At 38.0% G+C, this 22240-nt stretch overlaps 2 protein-coding genes across 3 annotated transcripts in view; one reads left to right on the top strand and one right to left on the bottom strand.

The window, feature by feature from the left end:
* The window catches only part of SYN1 (synapsin I), a 102408-nt gene that overhangs the window by 40672 nt on the left and 39496 nt on the right, over positions 1 to 22240 (bottom strand). The window lies entirely within an intron of this gene.
* On the top strand, positions 11223 to 20868 carry TIMP1 (TIMP metallopeptidase inhibitor 1). Of its 2 annotated transcripts, none has more exons than XM_026711485.2 (6): positions 11223 to 11359; positions 11980 to 12148; positions 16026 to 16123; positions 16803 to 16920; positions 19246 to 19367; positions 20561 to 20868. In XM_026711485.2, the coding sequence occupies exons 2-6, from the start codon at positions 12022 to 12024 to the stop codon at positions 20768 to 20770; spliced, it is 675 nt and encodes a 224-aa protein (XP_026567270.1). In that variant the 5' UTR covers positions 11223 to 11359; positions 11980 to 12021; the 3' UTR covers positions 20771 to 20868. The 2 variants fall into 2 exon arrangements, with proteins under 2 accessions (XP_026567270.1, XP_087781728.1); XM_087925602.1 differs by having other exon boundaries at positions 11261 to 11359; positions 11994 to 12148.

Raw genomic sequence — 22240 nt, 5'->3', positions numbered from 1 at the left:
TGGGCATATTAAAATTAAACATCATCAATACAATACTAATGATGACTTTTCTTTCATTGTGGACTCGTGGCACAGTTTTAGCACAACAGACATAAACTTGGTGATTTAAAACACAGCTGAAATAAAGGGTCTGTAATACCAAAACGAACACATGAAAATATATGCTTGATGTCAAAATGATTTTCAAAGATTGGGGAATGGAAACAGTAACATGTGAAAGTGCCTTCAGAGGCAGCTACTCAATTATTAACTAACTGTGAAAGGCATTGTCCGTAGAGATGAAATTGTGAAATTGTATTGTCAGATTCTAAATATCAACACAGCATAGTTGTTATTATCTGATGCTAGTTCTTGAAATGCACATTCGGTATAAATCCCTCAACCAACTGGATTGGGGGAAAAAATCATGGTGGAATCTGCATTTGCAATTTAACTGATCATCCAAAAGCTTATGCGAAAAGAGTTTCAAAGTCTTAGTAACAATTATATTTGTGCATTTAATCAAAGCAAAGGCCCTACCCAATGCATCCCAAAATAAGTTAATGTATTGTATAGAAGTTCTTCTGCAGAAATATGTAGAAAAAAAGGACACCTGGCCAGATCCAGTAGCCTTAGTTTCAAATTTTTGGCGTGCTCTGAGAAGTTCATTCATAGCTTCATAAATCATTTTGACCCCGATTCAATAGCAATAGCACTTAGACTTATATATCGCTTCGTAGTGCTTTACAACATTCCCCAAGCGGTTTACAAATATCATCATATTGCTCCCAACATTCTGAGTCTTCATTTTACTGACCTCGGAAGGATGAAAGTGCTGAGTCAACCTTGAGCTGGTCAGGGTCATACTCCTATCTGTGGGCAGAGTTAGCCTGCAATATGGCATTCTAACCACTGCATCACCCTAGCTCATGCTACTACTGTTCCATATTCTTCTCTCCTAAGCTTGCCTTGATGCACAGAATCTGGCTTGAGTAAAATCATGCTCAACCTGATATAAGATGTGTTTTAAGATAATAAACCAAAACAAGCCACAATAATCCTAATTTATTTTCCTGATTAAGCAACATAATAGACCCCGATATGAATGTAGCTGGCAAGCTTATGCATGCCAATCAATAGCAGCCAAAACCTTTGCACTGCTGCCAGCACAATGTTAGAAAGCAGGTATCAGAACATAAAGTGCACAATAACAACATTTGCTAATGGATTTATAATCTATGGTTTGTTTATGTAACAGTGGCCAGAGTACAGATCTGACCTGTTATTTGGCTAAACAATGCAGTATTTTTTGCTTTCAATTTAATTCAAATTTGAATTTCAGGAAGTAATCACACAAAAGTTTCTAACCCTTAATAACTGACCCATGTATCTCATTTGATCTATCTACAAACAAAAGTTATACATATTCAAAAACAAATATGAGGTACTTTCATTTCTGGGATTATACACTTCAGAAGAAGGACTGGCAGAATTTATTCTATGTTCAGAATTTACAAACGAAGAATGAATCATATCTGTGTGAACCCTGGTTTCCATTTCCCAATGGCATAGTCTACTCTAAGCAATATTTTTTCTATATTTATTATGTAACTTTATGCTTCAACAGCTCAAAAAACAAACCCAGAAGAGGTTTCTTCCAAGATATTTTTCAAAAAATTACATCAAACCACGAAGTACACAAAGTATGCCTCAAAAATATCCAGAAATCGGCATTCTTCCTGAGAATTTTAAATAAATAGAAATTTATTTAATTTCTATTCCGCTACATACACACATTAACAAAAACGCTATTGTCAGGAGCTGGGAACTACACATAACCTAATGATACAAGAGAGGGCTTTCTTGGGTTTGTTCTTCCAGGTTATGAATGCTCTTCCCAACTGGAACCATCAAGGCCCAACTGAGTCAATTTTATTCTATAAATAATTTATTTTAGGGCCAAAATTAAGACCTGCCTATAGTCTGATTATTTTGGCTTATATTTATTGTAGTCTAACGTTGTTCTGTGGCTGATCTCAAACCAAACTTCAGAATGTACATCAGGTATATAAAAGTGTGTCATAGGGATATAGGTCAAGAACTATTTTCCATGGCCACAAAAATTAAGACTAGTAATAACAAGTGTAAGCTGCAGATGACCCAAATTTTATTTAAGTGTAAGGAAAAATTGTCTATCTAATGAGATTGTGGGTTTGCCATCTTTAGAAGCTTTCAACCAATCATTGCAAGGTTTTGCTGTTTATTGCAGAGGGTTGGACTAAATGATATAATTCAGGAATTATTGGATTCTATGAAAATTGGATCTGATTAATACTTGGATAGGAAACTATTAGAAAATCCTAGATCTGTTAAATTGGGAAATTGAAAAAACATCCTAGAAAAATCAGTGGTAAATCACTTCTATATAACAGCCGAAGAAAACTACATGTAAGTGTCTATGTTGTTAACAAAGTTGATTAAAGAAATTAAAAAGTGATGTTTTATTATTGCTTCATATTAATTACAAAAAATTGCACCATGATTTATTCTTTTAGACTGTTTTATTGAAGGCATACATAGCTACAGCAACATGTAATGAGTAGAAAATGGTTTGTTTGTTTGCTTGCTTGCTTGTTTATCAATCCTTCATCCATCCATCCATCCATCCATCCATCCATCCATCCATCCCATCTTTATTTTTACAAACAACCCAAAGTGATGAACATTTCCAACACATCTTTCTCCTCCTAGTTACTTCACAACAACCCTGTGAGGTGGGTTGGGCTGAGAGATAGGTCCAAAGTCACTCAGCCAGCTTTCATGTCTAAGACAGGACTTAAATTCACAGTCTCCTGGTTTCTACCTTAGTGCCTTAACCACTATGATAGAATAAGATTTGAATTCTCCTGTTTCAGTTTCAGAGATAGTTAATGCCATGTGGCCTCTTCAGAGATTGTCCACCAAGGACCATTATATAAATGTCCATGATACATTCCTGAGAATATAAAGCCTGAAGAATTTCTACTTTCTTTATATCTCTATCTTAGGAAGTTTCTATGTCTATGAACGCAAATAGAAAAAAACCACTGCAAGTATCGTGTGTCACTTGCTGCCAGGGAGGTTCAGGCAATTAACATTCATGTTTAATTCTTCTGTCATGAAGAACAACAGACCTTCCATTGATAATTAGGTGTCAAACAAGTTTCACACAAAAGTGACATTCATCATTAAAGATTTTGAGTTTTGAAGTATGCAAGAGTGAAGAACAAACAATTTATATTCAGGCAAGAAAATGAAGCTCTGAGTTCTTTGGCTGCAGAAGTTGCCAAGGCTCCTTTGCCTTTCAACTGAGAGGGAATTATCTTTATCTAAGAATCTAGAGAACTGCTTGCTTGCTTATTTATACATAAGCATTTATTTATTTATACTACAGTATTTGTTTATTTATACACAGACTGCCTGACTCCCAGTGGCTCTGGGACGTGTTTAATCTATAAAGTTACAAAAGAAAGACAAAAGACAGGAAAGAAAGTGTGAGCAGCCCAAAGACAATGCCAAATTAAGAAGGATTCTGTTTGGAAGCTCAAACTTATCTTCTGTGCTGAAGTAGAAGGACCAAAGATTTCATATGATTAAACTGCATTTAGATAGATAGATAGATAGATAGATAGATAGATAGATAGATAGATAGATAGATAGATAGATAGATAGATAGATGATAGATAGAAAGAAAATAGAATAGATAGAATACTTTATTGGCCAAGTGTGATTGGACACACAAGGAATTTGTCTTGGTGTAAATATTCTCAGTATACATAAAGAAAAGATACGTTAGTTAAGAATCAAGAATCATAACTTACAACACTTAATGATAGTCATAGGGTACAATCAACAATCAAACCATACTAGGAAACAGTTGATATAAATCGTAAGGATACAAGCGACAAAGTTACAGTCCTACAATCACAAGTGGGAGGATAAGGAGTGATGAGAAGATTAACAGTAATAGTGGCAATAGGCAGTTGGTTTGGCTAGTATGTCTCACTTTCCTTGTGCAATTTCATACTATCACAAGCTCAAGTAGCTGCTATGTAAAACAAGATCTGAATTGAGGTGATGGCATACAACGCATCTGGCCACTAGGAGATGCTGTGTTACTGAGATCTGTCAACAGTAATCAAATACCTGGCAAAAGATCAACAAAGAAATAATATACTGAATATTAATCTTCCACACACAAAAAAATCTGCTTAGCTTAAAAAACCATTATCATTTTATACAATGGGAAGTGATCCAGTAAAAAATACATCTACTTATAGATTTCTTTGTCCCATCCATCAACCTTGTACAGCCAATAGCCTAATTGACCTGGGCAACCTAAGAATTCCATAGAGGTGAGTGTATGGGCGAACAGGCAGGTAGCTGGATGAGGAACAAATCTCTCCATTCTTTTTCCAGTCTTTGGCTTCATCTCCAACGTGGTTGAGGAAGATGGGAAAAGTCTTTTAGATCCACCCTTTTCTTCAAGACCTCATGATGGGAACTATTTTTAGTATCTTATTCATGTTAATATCCTCTATTTCCATAATAGCTGTAGCTGAAGGGAATTCCATTCTCTTGCAGTCAGTTCAAAAACATAGAACACTACTTTCTTAGCAACATTATTTTTAAAATATGCAGAATACCCACTTTTGTGGGCTCTTATATCAACCAACAATTATTACAGTCTATAGTAAACACAAGAGGGGAAATGCATAATGGTGTAACGACACAGTTAGACATTATAAACTGAGGGTGGCATATTCTATGCTAACATTCTGATGATGGCAGAGTTAACTAAAGTACTATTCAAAGATGTCTTATAAAAGAACCCAGCGCTACAAAGATCCTGACTGAATCATAATTTCTCAAGTAAAAACAAAAGGTTCAGAAATGTTGCCCTTCCCTTTTGTGCATTTGTCATAACCCAAGATATGGGTAAAAAACCCGTTTAACTCCTGTTTAATTCTACCAGGAAATGTCTGGTACTCACCTCTACTTATAGTCTAGCACAGCTGCTCATTCCCATTTTCCTATTTGGCAGATGCAAGGACTGACAAAAGAAGACATAATTATCTGTTCTTGTATGGCTGCTACACCCCTTTATCCTGAAATGTTCCCCCTCCCATGTACTCAAGTCTTGGATCAGGCACACAGCTGAGGTAGCTAAGTGACAAAATTCTGGCAACACCGTTTTTGATATTCATGTTCCAGTGGAATAGTATTCTCTCCCACTCCCTTTTTCCCTCTCCCTCTCTCTTCCTCTCTGTCTCTCTCTCCCTCTCTCTCCCCCTCACTCTCCCTCTCGCTGTCTCTCTCCCTGTCTTCCTCGTGCTCTCTCTCACAAACTCACACACACACACACACACACACACACACACGCATGAAAATGACTATGGGTGAAACTTAGGAAGCTCTTGAATGGCCAGATTCTGGCTATTTATCCCCAGGTAAGCATGACAAAGCTGGACAGAGATTGGGAGTCATGTGGGCATGGCATGGATGAGCATGTTTCCTTGCTCTCATTTCCTTCAGACTTTCTTCGGCTAGGCTCCACCATTGTATTGTATCCCCTTTTTTGTCATCCCTGACAAGAAATGCCCATGAAAGGATTAAACAATGTCTCAGCATGTGGAGATATAAAGCAAAATCACATGGCTTCCTTACATTTTTTTTGGGACACTACAGCGTCTAGCAATCACTCAAGCATCAGAGGAATTTTCTCTTTTTGACCCAGGATATTGACATCATGGAATCTTGACAGGACTACATTCCTGAAAACAAATAAAGCCCAGCTTCAAATTATTTTGTGATTTAAAAAATTCAGTGACGTTTCAAAAGGATTCAGAAATAGCCACTCTTCTTCCTGGATGTTTCATTTTCAATAAACATCACTTCTAAACCTTTCATTTGCTCTTCCACATGAAAACATTTCAGCCAGTTACTGAGAATTAAGCAGCAAAAGTCTCTGGAACAGAGCACAACTATACCTCTTCAGAGTCCAGAAATCTGAGCTGTTTGTTAAAGCAACGGTTTTGTGAGAAAACCCCAAACACCATTATCATTTTCTACAAAGAAGGAGAGCTAGGAGGAAGAACACAAGAGGCTTGAAGAAGCCCAAAAAGGTTTCTTCACTTCAAAAAAAAAAAAGGCTTTTCTCTTTACTATGACCTTTATGTCAATAATCTCATAGCTAGCATTCTTGATTAGAAATATTCAAACAATGCTTCAGAAGATGTGCAGTGTCTTTACTAGAAAACAGAGTGTACACAGCAACAAGGATGTGTGTCAGACAACTCTTATTGCATTCTTTGACAAAGTGACGCAATTAGTGGACCAGAGGAATGCTGTGGATATAATTGGATTTCAGTAAGGCATTTGATAAAGTAGACTACAACCTACTTGATAATATAGAAAAATGTGGGCTAGACAACATCACCACCAGATGGATTCGTAACTGGCTGACCAACAACATTCAACGTGTAATCTTCAGTGTAACTGCACTTACATGGAGAGAAGTTTGCAGTGGGGTACCCCAAGGCTCTGCCTTATGGCCCAGGACTCTTCATCATCTTCATCAATTATTTGGATGAGGGGATAGATGGGGAACTCATCAAATTTGGAGACAACACCAAGCTGGCAGAAATAGCCAACACTCCAGAAGATAGGCTTAAGATACAGAAGGATTTTGACAAGACTTGAACATAAGGTGCTATTTAACAAAATGAAATTCAATGTTGAAAAAAGTAATATTTTACATTTAGGAAAGAAAAATGAAATGCACAGGTATGGTATAGGTGGTACCTGGCTCAATAGTAGTAACTGTGAGAGGGAACTTGGAGTCCTACTGGACAATCACTTAACTGAGCCAACAGTGCACTACAGCTGCAAAAAAAGTCCACACAGTTCTAAGCTGCATTAATAGAGAGATAGAATCAAGATCACATGAAGTGTTAATACCACTTTATAATGCCTTGGTAAAGCCACACTTGGAATAATGCATCCAGTTTTGGCCCCAACGATATAAAAAAGATGTTGAGACTCTAGAAAGAGTGCAGAGAAGAGCAACACAGATAATTAGGGAACTGGAGGCTAAAACATATAAAGAACTGTTGCTGAAATTGGATATGTCTAGTTTAATGAAAAGAAGGACTAGAGGTGACACGATAGCAGTCCTCCGATATCTCAGGGGTTGTCACAAAGAAGAGGGAGTCAAGCAATTCTCCAAAACACCTGAGGGCAGGATAAGAAGCAATGAATGGAAACTAATCAATGAGAGAACCAACCTAGAACTAAGGATAAATTTCCTGATAGTTACAACAGTTAATCAGTGAAACAACTTGCCTCCAGAAGTTGTAAATGCTCCATCACTGGAAGTTTTTAAGAAGAGATTGGACAACCATTTTCTGAAATGGTATAAAGTTTCCTGAGCAGTGGGACAGGTTTCCTGAGCAAGGGATTTCCTGAGCAAGGGGCTAGACTAAAAGACTTCAAGGTCCTTCCCAACTCTGTTATACTGACATGGTAACATAGCATCCCATATACTCAACTGCATACATAACCACTTACATAGAATAAGATTGAGAAAGGGCACAGTGTGGGCTTTTATGAAATGGTAAGAAAAAGTAGCACTAACCTTTATATCAGAGTTACCACAACTTAAGCCCTAGGGCCATATTTGTACACATTTTTATAACTCCTGTAGCGCCTTTTATATTAGTTGCTTAAAAAGTGGTGGCAATTTCAGTCAGGAAATAATAAAAAAAAGAGTATAAATTCTAAAATAGGTTTTACATAGTGTTAAAAATGAAGTAAACACTAAGATAACAACCAGAAAATCCTGGCTTGCCACTCAAAGACAATCCTGGCCTTACATTGTATCCTGTGCTTCAGATCAGGTGATTTTGCAAAAGCACACCCCAATTGTTTTAAATAAATAAACAAGCACTAGATATATTATTTAGATTTTTTTTCTTTTTGGGAAATTTTATGCTGGGTGAGATGCCCGGCCTTCAGTATGATTCCTTATACATTCAAATTTGGAACTTTGTCTAGCCAACAGAACAAGGAGCACATTAATGTTTGGGGTAATCATCCTTATCAATATAAACAAAGCATCAGCCATTTTTGCTTTTGCAGAATTGACTGTGTGCTGACTATTAGTCTGGATGAGTGACATCCAGGATTACTGTTTACGCAGAAGTAGCCATGTGTTGACTATCATCTGTCTGGATGACATTCAGGATTTTTGCTTTTGCAGCAAGACATGTGCTGACTTTTACTAATCAATTGTGAAGAAATGATCTAGAACCTCTTTTTCTGAGTCATTCAGTAGAAGACAATTGTAATAGTTATGTTTTGACACTTAGTTGTACTCAGCATGGCCCACAAACTGTACATAGGAGCAACTAAAAAAGGAAGTAGCCACATAGCTTCAACGGTACAAGCTCTTGTGCCATCTTCTAAGGGCAAAGAGGATTCCCAAAGACTTATAAATAGCTAAAATTGTTCAAATCATTTCCCCCTCTTACTTCTTTTAAGATATTTGTTTAGCTTTCTAATCCACCAATCTGAACCAGAAACCCACCAGGCAAGCGGTTTATCAAATTCTCTAGGAGATCGCAATATGATAGGATGGGAAATCTTTTTCTTCACCTGTGACCTCCATCCAACTTTATATGATATGCTATTGAAAGTGCTTTAAAAAACAGCATGGCCAGGAAATCAAGTGGTCAACATCCCCTCTCCCCAAAGGGAAGTAAATTAGGCCACAAGGAACAATCTAGATTAACAGACAGTAAATTAATTTATTGACAGTATAGATTAATGTGTACAGTATTTTTCTATATTAATAAATAAAATACTATTCAATTTTATGGGAGTAGCCAGTCAAATCTCCTGAAATGTTCAAAACGTTCTATTAATTTTATTAGTGTTGCTCATGTTTTCCATTACAGAGTTAAACTAGATTTGTATATAAGATACTCAAGTACAATACCACCAAGAGAGATACTTCAAACAGACAACCAAAAAAGTGACAGTAAACACAGATTAAATCCAAAGTATTTCTGAAAATTAACTCTGCAGTAAAAATTATATAAAGTCAGCAAAGATGTAACACAGATGTTGTTCATTTTTCAAATTCTTTTTTCCTAATCTAAAATGCTTTCAATTATAAGTGCTTAACATTTTAGAAAAACTGTTCACAAATGTTTTGTTATTGCAATTCAGGAGCGAAGCACATTGACACCAAGGCAGCAAAAAAGGATATTAAAATGACAGGGATGGAAGGGACCTTGGAGGTCTTCTAGTCTAACCCCCTGCTCAAGCAGGAAACCACACACCATTTCAGAAAAATGGTTGCCCAATCTCTTCTTCCAAACCTCCTGTGTTGGAGCACCCACAACTTCTGAAGGCAAGTTGTTCCACTGATTAATTGTTCTGTCAGGAAATTTCCCCTTAGTTCTAGGTTGCTTCTCTCCTTGAATAGCTGAGATATCTGAGGAGCTGTCTTGCCCCAGTGGGACTAGTCTGCCCCATTCACTCCAGCATCCTGGACTCCATAAGGAACTCTGGCTGGTGGGCTCAAGGAGAAGAGCCTTTTCCATGGAATATTTGACCAATAGAACTGAGAACTGTTCCCATCCTTTGGTCTTTTAGAAGGGTATCAAAATCTGATTTTACCACTTGGTTTGGGGGTCTGTATTAATTGCTTTTATGTTTATCTTTTGACTGTAATTGCCCAGAGCCACCTTATCAGTGAGAAAGGAAGCATATAAATTTAAAAATAAATAAACAAGCAAACCTGAGGCTCATATAGGTAGCCCTTAACTTGTGACTGATTGCTTCGCAACCATTCAGAGGTATGTCAGACTTCCCCAGGAGTACTGGAAACCTAGTCCTGAACTAGCCCTCCTCCCGAGGTAGTGTGGTTGCATTTTGGGCGCTTGGCAACCGGCCTGCATTTACAGCCTTTTGCAGCATCCCAGTGTCATGTGACCTTTTTTTTTTTCAACATTTTCCCTTCCCATTTCCAACGTTTTTCGTTGGAAATGGGAAGTAAAAGCCAACTTTTATTTCCCATTTCCAACGAAACAAACTATTAGTTAACAATTGGTTCATTTAGGTCTTCTGGTCATATAAGTGAACTGTTTTATGATGTCATGACTTATGACCATAATGGGCAGGCTCTGTTATGTTTGATAAGTGGAGAGCTACCTGTAATGTGAAACATAGAGATATGATACTGAGGAGGAAAGAACTTGTCATGAAGGAAAAGGTTTAGCTGGTGATCCCAAAGGTGCTTTTATCAGGAGGCAACTGGACTTGTTTTTCTTTGAAGACGTTTTGCTTCTCATCCAATAAGCTTCTTCAGCTCTGACTGGATGGTGGGGGATGGAGCTTCAGTCAGAGCTGAAGAAGCTTCTTGGTGGAGAAGTGAAACATCTTTAAAGAAAAACAAGAAAGTCCAGTTGCCTCTTGAAAAAGCATCTCTGGGACAACCATGACCTGGATGACTGTGAATCTCCACAGGCTGTAGTTTACCTTGTGAGATGATATTTTCATTAAAACAATCCACCATTGATAGAAAGTGCAAACTTTATATGATTTAACAAATGGAAAATTCAGAGCCCTCACAAGGTTGTATAATCTTTCTGTTCTGTTCAGTTCCATTCAATTCCATTCTATTAAGTTAGTATGTCTTCAGTCCCGTACCGTTCACGTTGTATACCATAACTTCAGCATATTCATTTTGTCTGAAAAGTTTGTCCTTCCTTCAAATCACAGACTGGCTTATTAATCTCCCACTGACTATGCCCAGTTTGACTACATGGATGCAGCTATCAACAGAGAGAAAACGGGCAAGGGCAGTCAGATAACAAGTGAGAAATAATAGGCCGGAATGCTAAACCATACCATCTACAGTACTTTAATAAGGCCGACATTCTGAGAGGGAACTAGTTCTATAGTGCCACCCACTGGACACCCTTTGAATTTTCACCTGCTTGCCTCCCCCTTCAAAGACAGCCTTCTAAGCCATCATCACCCACTCTCTTTTTCAGTTGAGTAATCCAAAACTTCCTGACAAATTCTTCCCTCTGAAGTTGCTAATGCTGCTCTTTCCTCCCCATCTGTAAAGGCACTGATCACCCCACCCTGGCATGGTTGACTCTCTGCTAAAAACCACAGGCTGGATCAGTCACGCCTCCTTGGCAGATAGGACAGGAAAAGCAGGGGGAGTCATGGGGGAAGCGGGGTGAGCTTTAAATACCATCCCTGCCGGGCTGGGAGCTGCAGCCTTGAAGTGGCAGGAGACGCCTAGACTGCAACAGAGAGAAAGGTGAGGGGAAGGGCCATTCTTTTACAGCGCACCAAGTCCTCTTTAGATCCTCTTTCCCACCTCAAGGGGATCCCTTTGTAACCTCCCCACTTTGGAAATTTCAGCTGATTTCTCTGGTAAAACTGAGCATTTCCAGGAAAACCTTCCCCTTCTTTTAGCCTCAGCACCCTCTCTTTTACCCGTTTTTTTTTTTTTTTCCTGTGACACCCAGGAACCTCTGAAGTTAGAAATGGTTGTTCAGCCAGGTTGTCACTCCGAGCTCTGCTAAGGCTTTCTTCTTTCAAGTAAATATCTAAGGCTGTGCCGGGTGGTGGAGGAGGGTATGAAGAGGCCACCTTAAATGAATTGAGCAAAATGAAACCAGAGTCTTTCCTCACACTGGGCTTATTCCTTCAGTCATCTAACCCTCAATTTAGATCCTGCCCTGCCTGCCCAGCCCATACCACAAAACACAAAGAGTTGTGTTCATCCAGGCAGTAAGGAATTCCCCTCCTTGTCTCTAGCTGTATTGCCCAAGTCCAGGAGTTTCCACTGGTACTTCATATTTGATGTTCCTTTTCACACCCCTTCATTTCCTGCCACTTCTTCTCCTGGAATAACACTTTGCCTCTGTCTTGCAGGCTGCGTCTGAGTGACTTCTCTCCTCGCCTCCTCCCTGCAAAATGGATTCTAAAATGTGCAGATTCCTTGTGGTCGGCGTTTTTCTCCTCAGTCTGAAGGCAGATCCAACAGCAGCCTGTTCCTGTGCCCCTAGACATCCTCAGGCTGCCTACTGCAACGCTGATATGGGTGAGTGCCTGGATCATAGATACAGTAATAAAAATTCAATCGTTCTCTCCCCTGTGTCTTATCTCATTCTCTCAAGTTATTGTTTCTGCTATAGTCCATCAGTCTGCTGTCTATCCCTCTCTCATAAATTTCATTAACTGTGATCTACTATATACTTACATGTTTGTCAAGTCATTTTTTTGTGCATATGCTTCCAAATTCGGAAATTATTTTCTCAACAATTAGGTTCTTTAATCTTCAGCCACCCTTAAGGGCACAGTAAATTAAAGCAGTGGTTTCACAATACAAGATAAGCTATGCTAACCAGTGGTGGTATTCAACCGGTTCTGCCCGGTTCTGGAGAACCAGTAGCGACGATGAGCAGTGGAGACCAAACTGGTTCTCTTCGCTGCTCTGTGGTTGGCCCGCCCGGGCTCCCATACTCACTTTTATGGCCAGAATTCAAAGCGTAGCTGCTTTGCGCGGCGCAGAATAGCACCGTACGGCACCTGCTGCAGCGACCACCATTGTGCAGGCTTGCAGGAAGCAAGTTAGAACCCCTCTGAGCCTGCACAAAGTGCATGTTTGGCAGGCGCGTGCACCCAAAGTGTGTGCATGCGCACAAAGCGCAGCCACCAAGCCACGCCCACCGAACTGGTGGCAACTTTATTTGAATACCACCACTGATGCTAACTAATCAGTACTAAGAACTTTCTACGGAGCTGGCAGCATAAACTGCTTGATAGTGGAACAGTTTCCCTTGGAAAAGTAGCAAACTCTTCCACTCTCATTTTTTTTCCAGTTGTCTAAATGACTACAGATCAGAGAAATAGCTATTTTCCGCATCAGCAAAGGGTTGGACTTGGTGACCCTCATAGCTCCTGGGGTGAATAAAGTTGTAAAAATAAAAGCTATAAACACCGTAAGGTTAAAAAAGAAAGAGAAAGATGGGATTGCAATCGGCAACACTGATGTCTTATCTCCTTCCTCTTACCCGAAACACGTGTGATTTCTAGCAAACAAAAAATAGAAGAGGAGCTCTGCTGGATAAACTACCTGTCTGCCACCATCTATTAAAGCCAGCATTTTGAGTCCTATAGTATTTAACTAGATGCCTCCAAGCATCTCTGTTTGTTTCCCAGCAACTGGCACTGAAAAACATGCTATCACTGGTCCTGGAAATAATACATAATGATCATGATTTGAAGCCGTAATGTTCACATTTGTAAGAAGGGGAGGTTGAAGGACTTTTAGAACCACTATAAATTTATTATTCTGGAACACTTCCAAAGAATAAAGGCTGAGAAGATTTCTACCCATCAACTCCTCAGCCTATTACAACTGAAATAAGATTGCCGGCTTTTGTTTATTTGTTTATTTATTTTTCCTTCTGGCAGAATTTCTGTAATTTTCCATAGCAGTCTAGTATAGAAATTATGCTATTCCCCCCTCCCCCACCTTCCAAATTTAATGTATACCAGAAAATTTTCCTTTGCTGAGATCAGGCAACTGTTAAAGGCAGATGAGATGGCTCCCAACCTTGCTAAATAAATTGGCAGTCTAAACGGAAACTTGTTTTGTATCAGGGAATGCTGAGGTTTTATCCATCTTGCCTGTTTGTGGAAATATTTAAATATAGGAATTTATTCCCTTTGAAATCTTATTAAGTATTATGATATTATGCACATACAAGTCGCAGATGTTTAGCACTGTTCCTATAAGGTGCTCTTAAATGCAATCTATGTTGCTGTTCCTTTATTCAATAGAATCAATCCCCATATTTCTGGAAGTTCATTGTTTACCAGCTTGGAATACCTCTTAGTAGAAAATTCAGTACCTTCAATTTAAACAAGTTAAGCGATGGACAAGTTTAATCTGCATGTCCAATTCTAACGGACAACATATTTTCTATTCAATTCTTTTGGCTTCAATTTTTTAAATCTTTGGAGATTTTTCAATTTTGTTTTCATTGTTTGAAAAATGCCTGGATTTTATATAACATTCAGGCAAGAATAAGAGAAACAGCTGGAAAAAGAACAAGTATTCACCTCTGGGTAATGAAATACCTGCTCAGTCTATTTTAATGCCTTTAGCACAAGGTTAGGTGATCTCTGCTTCTTTGTATATCTGTCTCTTAATTCATATCCTGCCTTTCCCCCATAAACTCAAATCAGCATCTATAGTGTTCCCTTCATCCAATTTATTCAGACAATGACTCTGACGGGGGAGCTGAGATGATATTCAGAATCATGCAGTGAACTTCCAGATGGTCACACGGATATTAAATTAGAACATGATATTAAATTATAACACAATTTTATAGTTTTATTGCAGATCAGAGTCAGATTAGATCCCCATACTAGCTATTCTGACCAGTTCTGGCTACATTCACACAAGTTTTGTCATTAAAAAATATTGTGTGTAAGCCCTCAAGTAGTGTCCCGTTGCAGCTAAGAATTCGTGATTTAGGAAAGGGATATCAAAGTATGGTTTCATATGGATAAAGCTACTCTAAAACAAAACACAGGTTGACAGATGTCCTGAAACAGCAGCCTTTTGACATTTCTACAACTAAACAAATAAGAGTGGAATATGTTATCGTGTGGTAGAGATGGGAAGAAAACAATATATGGGAATGAATGCATTAGTTTGCAATAATAACAAACATTTGCTACAGCGTAGCATGATGTTCAAACATAACTTTACATTCTTCAGGTCAGTCCCATTACCTGCCATCTGATTCTTTTAGTTAGAGGTAACTGAATTTTAAACCTGGGATCTTCCGCATATCAAGCAGGTAGTTTATACCTGAACTCTGCTTCCTCCCAAACATAACTTAACAATATAGCACTATACCAGTCCATGGTTTTCTGATTCTGAATTCATAAAACAGTGCAGTTAGCATAGCACACATAAACATAGTGAGCCACAGTTTAGAGGAGCTGAGAGAAGAGAAAGAAAGAAAACCCACCATTTTGTTCCTCCACGTTCTTCTAGATAGAAAAATTCACAGAAAGCAATTTCAGGAAAGGCATGGGGCTAAGGGATAGACAGATTGCTTTTTCGCATTTTTCTCTCCTGCAGTTTTCTTTAAATCGGTGCAGATTCGCCCATGACTTTGTTACTATACACTCAGCAACAGATAATTGAAAGTTCAAGTCAAGTTAAATGAAAGATACTATTGAGATGTTTGTGGCTGTGTTGTCAGATCTGAGATACATGTAAACATATTTTCATCTATTTAATGTCCTTTGTTATTCTTGTTACCAATTACTGAAGTGGTATTTATGCACTAGCTGCTTGAGTGGTTTGGTCTTCAGGGAAAAGTTCAGATTGGCTTTTCATTCTGAAGTCAAGTCCTTCACCGTCATACACCATCTCCACACAAACATAGGATGTAATACTCAAAACCTATTCTGGGGAAGTGGTGAGGAAGAGAGACAGAGATGTGCTTCCCATACTTTCTGAGAACAACTGTATAGTCACAGAATAATTCTCAATGGTCCAAAAAATAGCTGATAATGTAACTCCACATTCACTGTGTGAGAATCTGTGTAGTAGATATCTCTAAATCCTGAAAAGAACCCAGAGATTTCTTGATAAGAGCCCCTTGCCTGCTCTCTACAACCAGTTCAAAATCACCCAAAATAAAAAGCTGAAGGACAACCACTGACCCTACCCAGGCATTGTGTATCATTTTACAGCAGGATTCAAGGATACCAGGCAGAAATTGAACTTTAAGGCTTTGAAGCTGACTAAATCAAGCCAGGAGTTATATCAGAGGTTCCAGGAATTTAAAAGGTCACAAACAATCCTTCAGCTAAAACCAAAGAAATATCTAGTAGTTAATGATAGAACTGAGGAAAATAAGATGTTACTTGCCACCTCTTTTTTGTAGTGATAAGAGGCAAATTTGTGGGTGTCAGCAAGCAGCATGTGAACATTTCTGTGGGAGAACCTGTGTGGTGGATACGCCATGAAATCAAAACAACCAAGGTAAGCACTTCCTTTTAATTATTTGATAAGTATTTCCATTTCTTTCTGCAACCTCACTACAAGACTGGGAAGTAACCTACTCTGAGAAATTGTGACTGGTCCAAAATTATCCAGTGAGTTTCCATGGTTGAAAGAAACCAAGAGACCAACTAATAGCTTCCACCAAATCTGCCTTTAAGGAGACTGTTAACAGAAGATGCTTTTTATAATGCCTTATCCAACAGTTCAAAGACACAAGTCTATGAAAAAAATATTTCTGGAAAATAATATGAAACAAAATTCACTGGATATCTTTATCTGCAAGTCCTCAATTCTGCATTTTTCATTATAAATGTCATGGATTCTGATTATTATATTGCTATCTCATTCCTCCATAATTGCTTAAGTCTGAAAAAAATGGGGGGAATCCAATTAAAGTTATTCAAGCATGCCAATAGTCTTCACATACTTTAAGAAAATGAGAAATTTGTTGGTATCTATTGGTTCAAGCAGCTTATACTGAAACTGGTATTTGAACTCTAACCTAGAATAGCAGATACGATGTAAGTTCTTCTGGTAGGGTTATGAAAACCTCATATCAAGTAGCAGCCTTGACTTTCCTTTTTTCCACATGGTAGTCCCTTCTTGGTCTGAATAATTCTCCATCCCTGTACACATTCCTGTTCTTCTTTTTCTCCAGGTATATAAGGGGCCAGAAGAGATGCAAGATGTCCGCTTTCTCTACACTCCAGCTATGGAAAGCCTCTGTGGTTATGAACACAAGGGCCCACTCAAAGGGGAAGAATATGTCATTGCAGGTACAGAGTGATCCCTAAGACCAGGAACAACTGAAAACAAATTCAGACATTTTTATTTTTTTATCTTTGCGTAGGCCACTATAACATTATCATACATTTTTTTAGGGTTAACACATACAGTCAAGGTCAGTAACCTAGCATATGCAGGAACAAAATACACACAGGAATTGCATTGGTAACAGCCACAAGGTTCCAAAATTTCTTTAATAATACTAATAGGTGAAATATCATTAAGTTTGCCAAATCTCATAAGAATTTGGTATTTCCAGCTTAAATCTTATGAAATATGAGGCAAGAACAGCAAGCAGCTAACAAAATTGTGACAACAACAAACTTTTGTGAGATTTGATACTCTTCCAAGATTTTTAAACTAGCTAAAAGCTGGTTTTTAAATATATATGTTTATATTTATGTTTGTATCAGGGACTATAGTATGGCATGGTATATACCTTCATGGGCCCTAGTTTGAAAATCAGTAAAATATTCCATAGCTAAAGAATTTGGAGTTTTGTTTTGGATGCTTAATAAAAAACAGATTTGAGCATGATGAAAAATGTCTCAAAACAAGACTTGTGATATTCTTGTGAAGAACATAAATAATGGGAGGAAAAACTGGAGAAATCTATCATATTTAGCATAAAAGGAAGAGGACAGAATTGTGAATTTTCCCTCCACAAATAATTTAAAACTACTGTATCTGAAAGACCCAACTATTCACAGTTGGTTTCAGTTTTAGTAGTACCTAATGTTTGCCAATCTTTTAAAGTTGTAATTCAATGGCAAAACAAAGCCTTAACATTTCACAGAGAACTGGAAAAGACTTTTGTCTAAAAAAAAATGCCATTTCACAGTGCATATCACATTTCATTTAATTGAAAAAGGATGTCATAGTGTCTCAAATTTATTATATTAGCAATAATAAACTGATAAGATGAAGCACAACATGTCTCCAAGACAGAGAACATAATAGGAAGTCCACAGCTCCTTGTAAAATTTAGCTCTTTTGTTAGTCCTGCCCAACATATTGATTTTGTAGGCATTCTTTATATTATGAACTGTTTTCATTCATACCATTTATTTAAAATATTCGTCATATAATCTCACTCTAATCTAGGTAATCACCTCAAGAAAATGTATCTTGGTTGCAACTATAAGTATGAAGCTACGTACTGGAGAGTTATTCCCAAAAGAAAAACAATCACCTCTTACATTTAGAAAACCAGCACGTCATGGAAAAACTAGGCCAGGCCAAAGCTTTTCTCTCTAACATCTACTTTTTGTGTGCAGTGAATTTTTTTCAACTAAGCATTCAAAACTAAGCCCCCACCTGCAGTCTGAAATGACACAATCCAGGAACAGTTTTACCCCATAGTGAGTGGTTCTGCCAAGGCCAACCTCAAAGCTGCTTATAACAAACAACTCAAACAATATGTTTCTGCTCTCAGCGGAAAAAAAGAAAAGAAAAGCAGAAGTCTGTTTTGTGGGAAAGATAAATTTAAATCCAGAATTAATTGCCCAAAATACAGAACACAAAACTTTATTACCTATCACAGATACTTTAACCCTATACTAAATGCACAGAAAGCTATGTGCACATATGAATAGTATGGGATTTGATTTCGCAGTGTGTATCCAACTTTGTTAATTGAAAAAAGATGTCGCATTGTCTCAAATTTTGGAAGAAACCTTGATTTAATCTATATTCTGTCTTAACAAAGAATCTGCAATACAGATTAGAACTATCTCATGTTTAGGTCATAGCTGTCTGGTCTTTGGTTAAGCCATTCTAGAGATTCCCCTCCTACTTCCACTATCAAATATAACCCATACTGTTAAAGCATCTTTTTTCCCAATGTTTCGCTATAATCTAAACTAATCTTTAGCTTCAGTTTTGCCTTTGGCATATTAAAGAATAAAGTCTTAATAAAATATCTGGAGTGAGCAGGAGAGATATTTTATAGAATTCTCCTTTTACTAAGTCAATGCAATACCAACAAAGGAAGAAGCCCAAATTTAAAAAACAAATGTACCCACCAACTCCAAAACTCTATATGCATTATTCATTCAGGGGACCGAATTTAAAAAAATTTTGGCAAAGAATTTGCCTTACAACAGAAGCCACATTAAATTTCATTATTCATCCCTGGAAGGGAAAAATAGCATGTATAGTGCTTCACTTATGGTGGTGAAGAGGTACAATATTAACATATTTACAGGAAATTCAGCAAGCCAAAGCTTGATTATAAAAGTAAAATCTGCAACTAATGTATCGGATAGAATGCTTATATTCCCTGTTTTAATTTCTCTCTCTTTCTTGGCCAACAGGGATGATGGATGGCAATCGTGTCATGATCACGGCCTGTTCCTTCATCCAGCCGTGGTCTCAGCTTTCTCTTGCACAGAAACGAGGCTTGAGTCTTGACTACAGCAAGGGCTGCAACTGCACAGTGAGTGTCTGGGTCTAGCAAATAATCTGTCTCAGGGACCTGATAGCAGAAGCAAATGCTTGCAGGCAGATTTCCAGGCTAGCCAAAAAAACATTACACACACACACGGGTGTGTGTGTGTGTGTGTGTGTGTTTCCTTCTTATCCTGAAAGCTGAAATTAGAGCTCATAACTTTCCTCTGCTTATTGCCCTCCATTTGGTTAAGGTTACAATTCTGAAAATCTCGAGGTTTAATGGTCATTGGCTATACTAGCTGGGAAATTATGCAGATTGAGGTCAAACATATCTGGAGGGCATCAGCCTGGTAAAGGCTATCCATATGATATTTATAGCTTTATCTAGCAATTCATCTAGTAAATGCAATCCATGTAGATGATAGTGCAGAGGTCCATAGATTTCTATGCACATGACTGAGCTGGAAGATAAGAAGCCAATCTCCTCCAAAATTTTTGGTTTTGGAGGAGGAGATTTGGAACAAAATTTTGTTTTCCATGCTTGCCCACCACAACTCTCATTCAGATCTTGATAGAAATTTAAAAAAAAAAACTACAAAAAGATTAATATCCTGAATTTCCATTCTGAATCGAAAGGATTTTTCCTTCTTGACAACCAATAAGAAGCAAAAGCTTCTAGCCTCTTGGAAAGCTAGAAGGATAAAGCAGGATAATAGTGGGTGTATTTGCAATCTTAAAAAAAGGGAGAAGGGAAGATTACAAAGATGCAGCTTGTCACATGTAGAATCAATTGTTCATCCACACATAGGCACAGATTAAACAGGGAATGAGCAACTCTGGTAAATAATGAATTATGGGGTGGATAATGGTAAAGTGACTTGGAAGGATGGGGTTAAAGTTAATTTTGCCTGAGTGTTGGTTGTAAAGGGATATACCAATGACTCAGCCAATGTCATCTGTCCTTGCTCAATTCGAAGCATATAGTATATTCTATTAAAATCAGAACAAATTCTCCAAGACTGGAGATATAATACATGATGTATGCCTGATAAGATATAAATCTCCAATTCTCAACAACTTTGGGTTGTTTTTGGCCCCATCTTATTTGATTGCTTGTCCTAGATTACAACAACGTAGAACTAAGAAATTAAGAGACGCGATAATGGAGTATTTATGTGATATTCAAGAGGAACATCTCCCTCACACGGTCCTCATGTTCTTCTGCCATTCTTTCAACAGGTCATGTCCTGCCTTTCCATGCCATGTTTCATCTCTTCTGACAACCAGTGCCTATGGACAGATGGGATCATGTCCCGGATATGGGATGGCCTTCAGGCCAAGCGCCTGGCTTGCCTGCCTCGGTCTGAGAGCGCTAACTTCTGCACCTGGCAATCCCTGAGTTCCCAAGGACCTGGGTCCCTTCGCAAGTCTCGCCTCCTGAGGCAGTAACATCTTATGGACTCTGGAGTGGTACTCCTCTCCCTGACAATCCCTCCGTTTGTATCTGAGTTGTCTCTTTTTAAATAAATGCCAATTCCAACAATTAAGCTTGCTCAAGTTCTGTACTGGTTCTGGCAATAGCCTCTATAGTAGGACACAGTGGTTCCTCTAAAGAAAACCCAAGGGAATACTTTTAGGTGTTTTTTTCTGAGAAAAAACCCTAGAATGTATGCAGATAATTTTCACAAAAGGAACAGAAGAAGCTTTCAGTAGTCTGTAGAACAGCCTCCAAAGGGTCTTCCAGTTTTCCCTTATAACTCTAGTCTTTCTTCTTGTCTGGGTATCCTAAGTTTACCATTCCACTGCCCACATCCTCGGTTAGGAGTAAAGAAACCATCTTCCAAAGCTGCACCGCTCAGCCAAATATCCAGTGTGGAAACATGAAACCGTCATTAACAACTGCATATCTCTAAGCACAGGAGAAGTATTTTTAAGCCATCACTGAATAACTGCAAGATCAAAGGATTGCAATTCGCACACATACAGGATTTAGAAGAAAGAGCAGAAAAGTATGCATTTTAAGGAATGACTGAGTTCCTGCCAAGAGTGCTATCTATAGAAACGAAAAGGATAAGAAAGGGAAATGACATTTAGCCAAACCATCCTTGTATCCCAAGACCACATAAAATTATTCTGCACTTTGAAAATAACTACGAGGAGTTCTCTTTAAATAACTTCTCCTTTGTTTGGATATTATATTACTTTCTGAGAACATTGATGCTTATTTTGAACCTGAGTCCCCTTCCAAACCTGTTTAAGATATAACTGTAGTAATATGTGGCTTCTTGGCAGTTTGAAAGTGAGCAGGCACTATAGAGGCCCAACTAGTACATTCTAAAACCCTTAATCACACAGAGAGGCAAGCCATGGGGGTAAGGGCTCATCTGCAGAGCTTCAAGTAAATTGTACAATCCCTGAAATTGTAAGCTAACCTTCTACAAGCTTGGTTTTCATCACTGTGTTTTAGAATTATACTAGGATTATATCGGTTTTAAAGTCTCTGCCCACACCTCCCAATAGAAAGAACTGGATGGAAGGGAGGAATGAAGCTATGAGAAGGGGTTGCTATGTCACAAGTGTAAATTAACCTCCAGGAGATGCTAAGATGGAAAAAGAGAACACAAATATTGTAAATGAGAATTAGAATACATTTTCCAAGTTTTCCAAAGGAAGAAAAAAGGGGTGTGCTACTTGCAAACACAAACAAGTAGTATGATGGTAGAGTAAGTATTGAATACTGAAGCAAATTAAGAGGGTCCATATTTAAGAACAGTTTACCAGCAAAGTGCAACCTAAACAATCTGAGCCTTTGTATACCCAGAATTACTGTATATTGATTGTTCAATATATTACATTACATTATATTAGTTATGTTAGATTCATTAAACTAATATTTTATCTGTTACATTAATCAAAGTA

Source organism: Pseudonaja textilis, chromosome 2 (assembly GCF_049901715.1).
Source record: "Pseudonaja textilis isolate UNSWEBS1 chromosome 2, rPseTex1.2, whole genome shotgun sequence".
Taxonomy (NCBI): Eukaryota; Metazoa; Chordata; class Lepidosauria; order Squamata; family Elapidae; genus Pseudonaja; species Pseudonaja textilis.
This window is presented reverse-complemented; position numbering and strand designations above follow the sequence as displayed.

Bases quoted from the DNA above. Each gene is read 5' to 3' on its own strand.
- TIMP1 (XM_026711485.2), top strand. From the start codon at position 12,022: ATGGATTCTAAAATGTGCAGATTCCTTGTGGTCGGCGTTTTTCTCCTC. The intron at 16,124-16,802 runs GTAAGCACTTCC...CTTTTTCTCCAG, and splicing joins ATGAAATCAAAACAACCAAG to GTATATAAGGGGCCAGAAGA. The intron at 16,921-19,245 runs GTACAGAGTGAT...CTTGGCCAACAG, and splicing joins GGAAGAATATGTCATTGCAG to GGATGATGGATGGCAATCGT.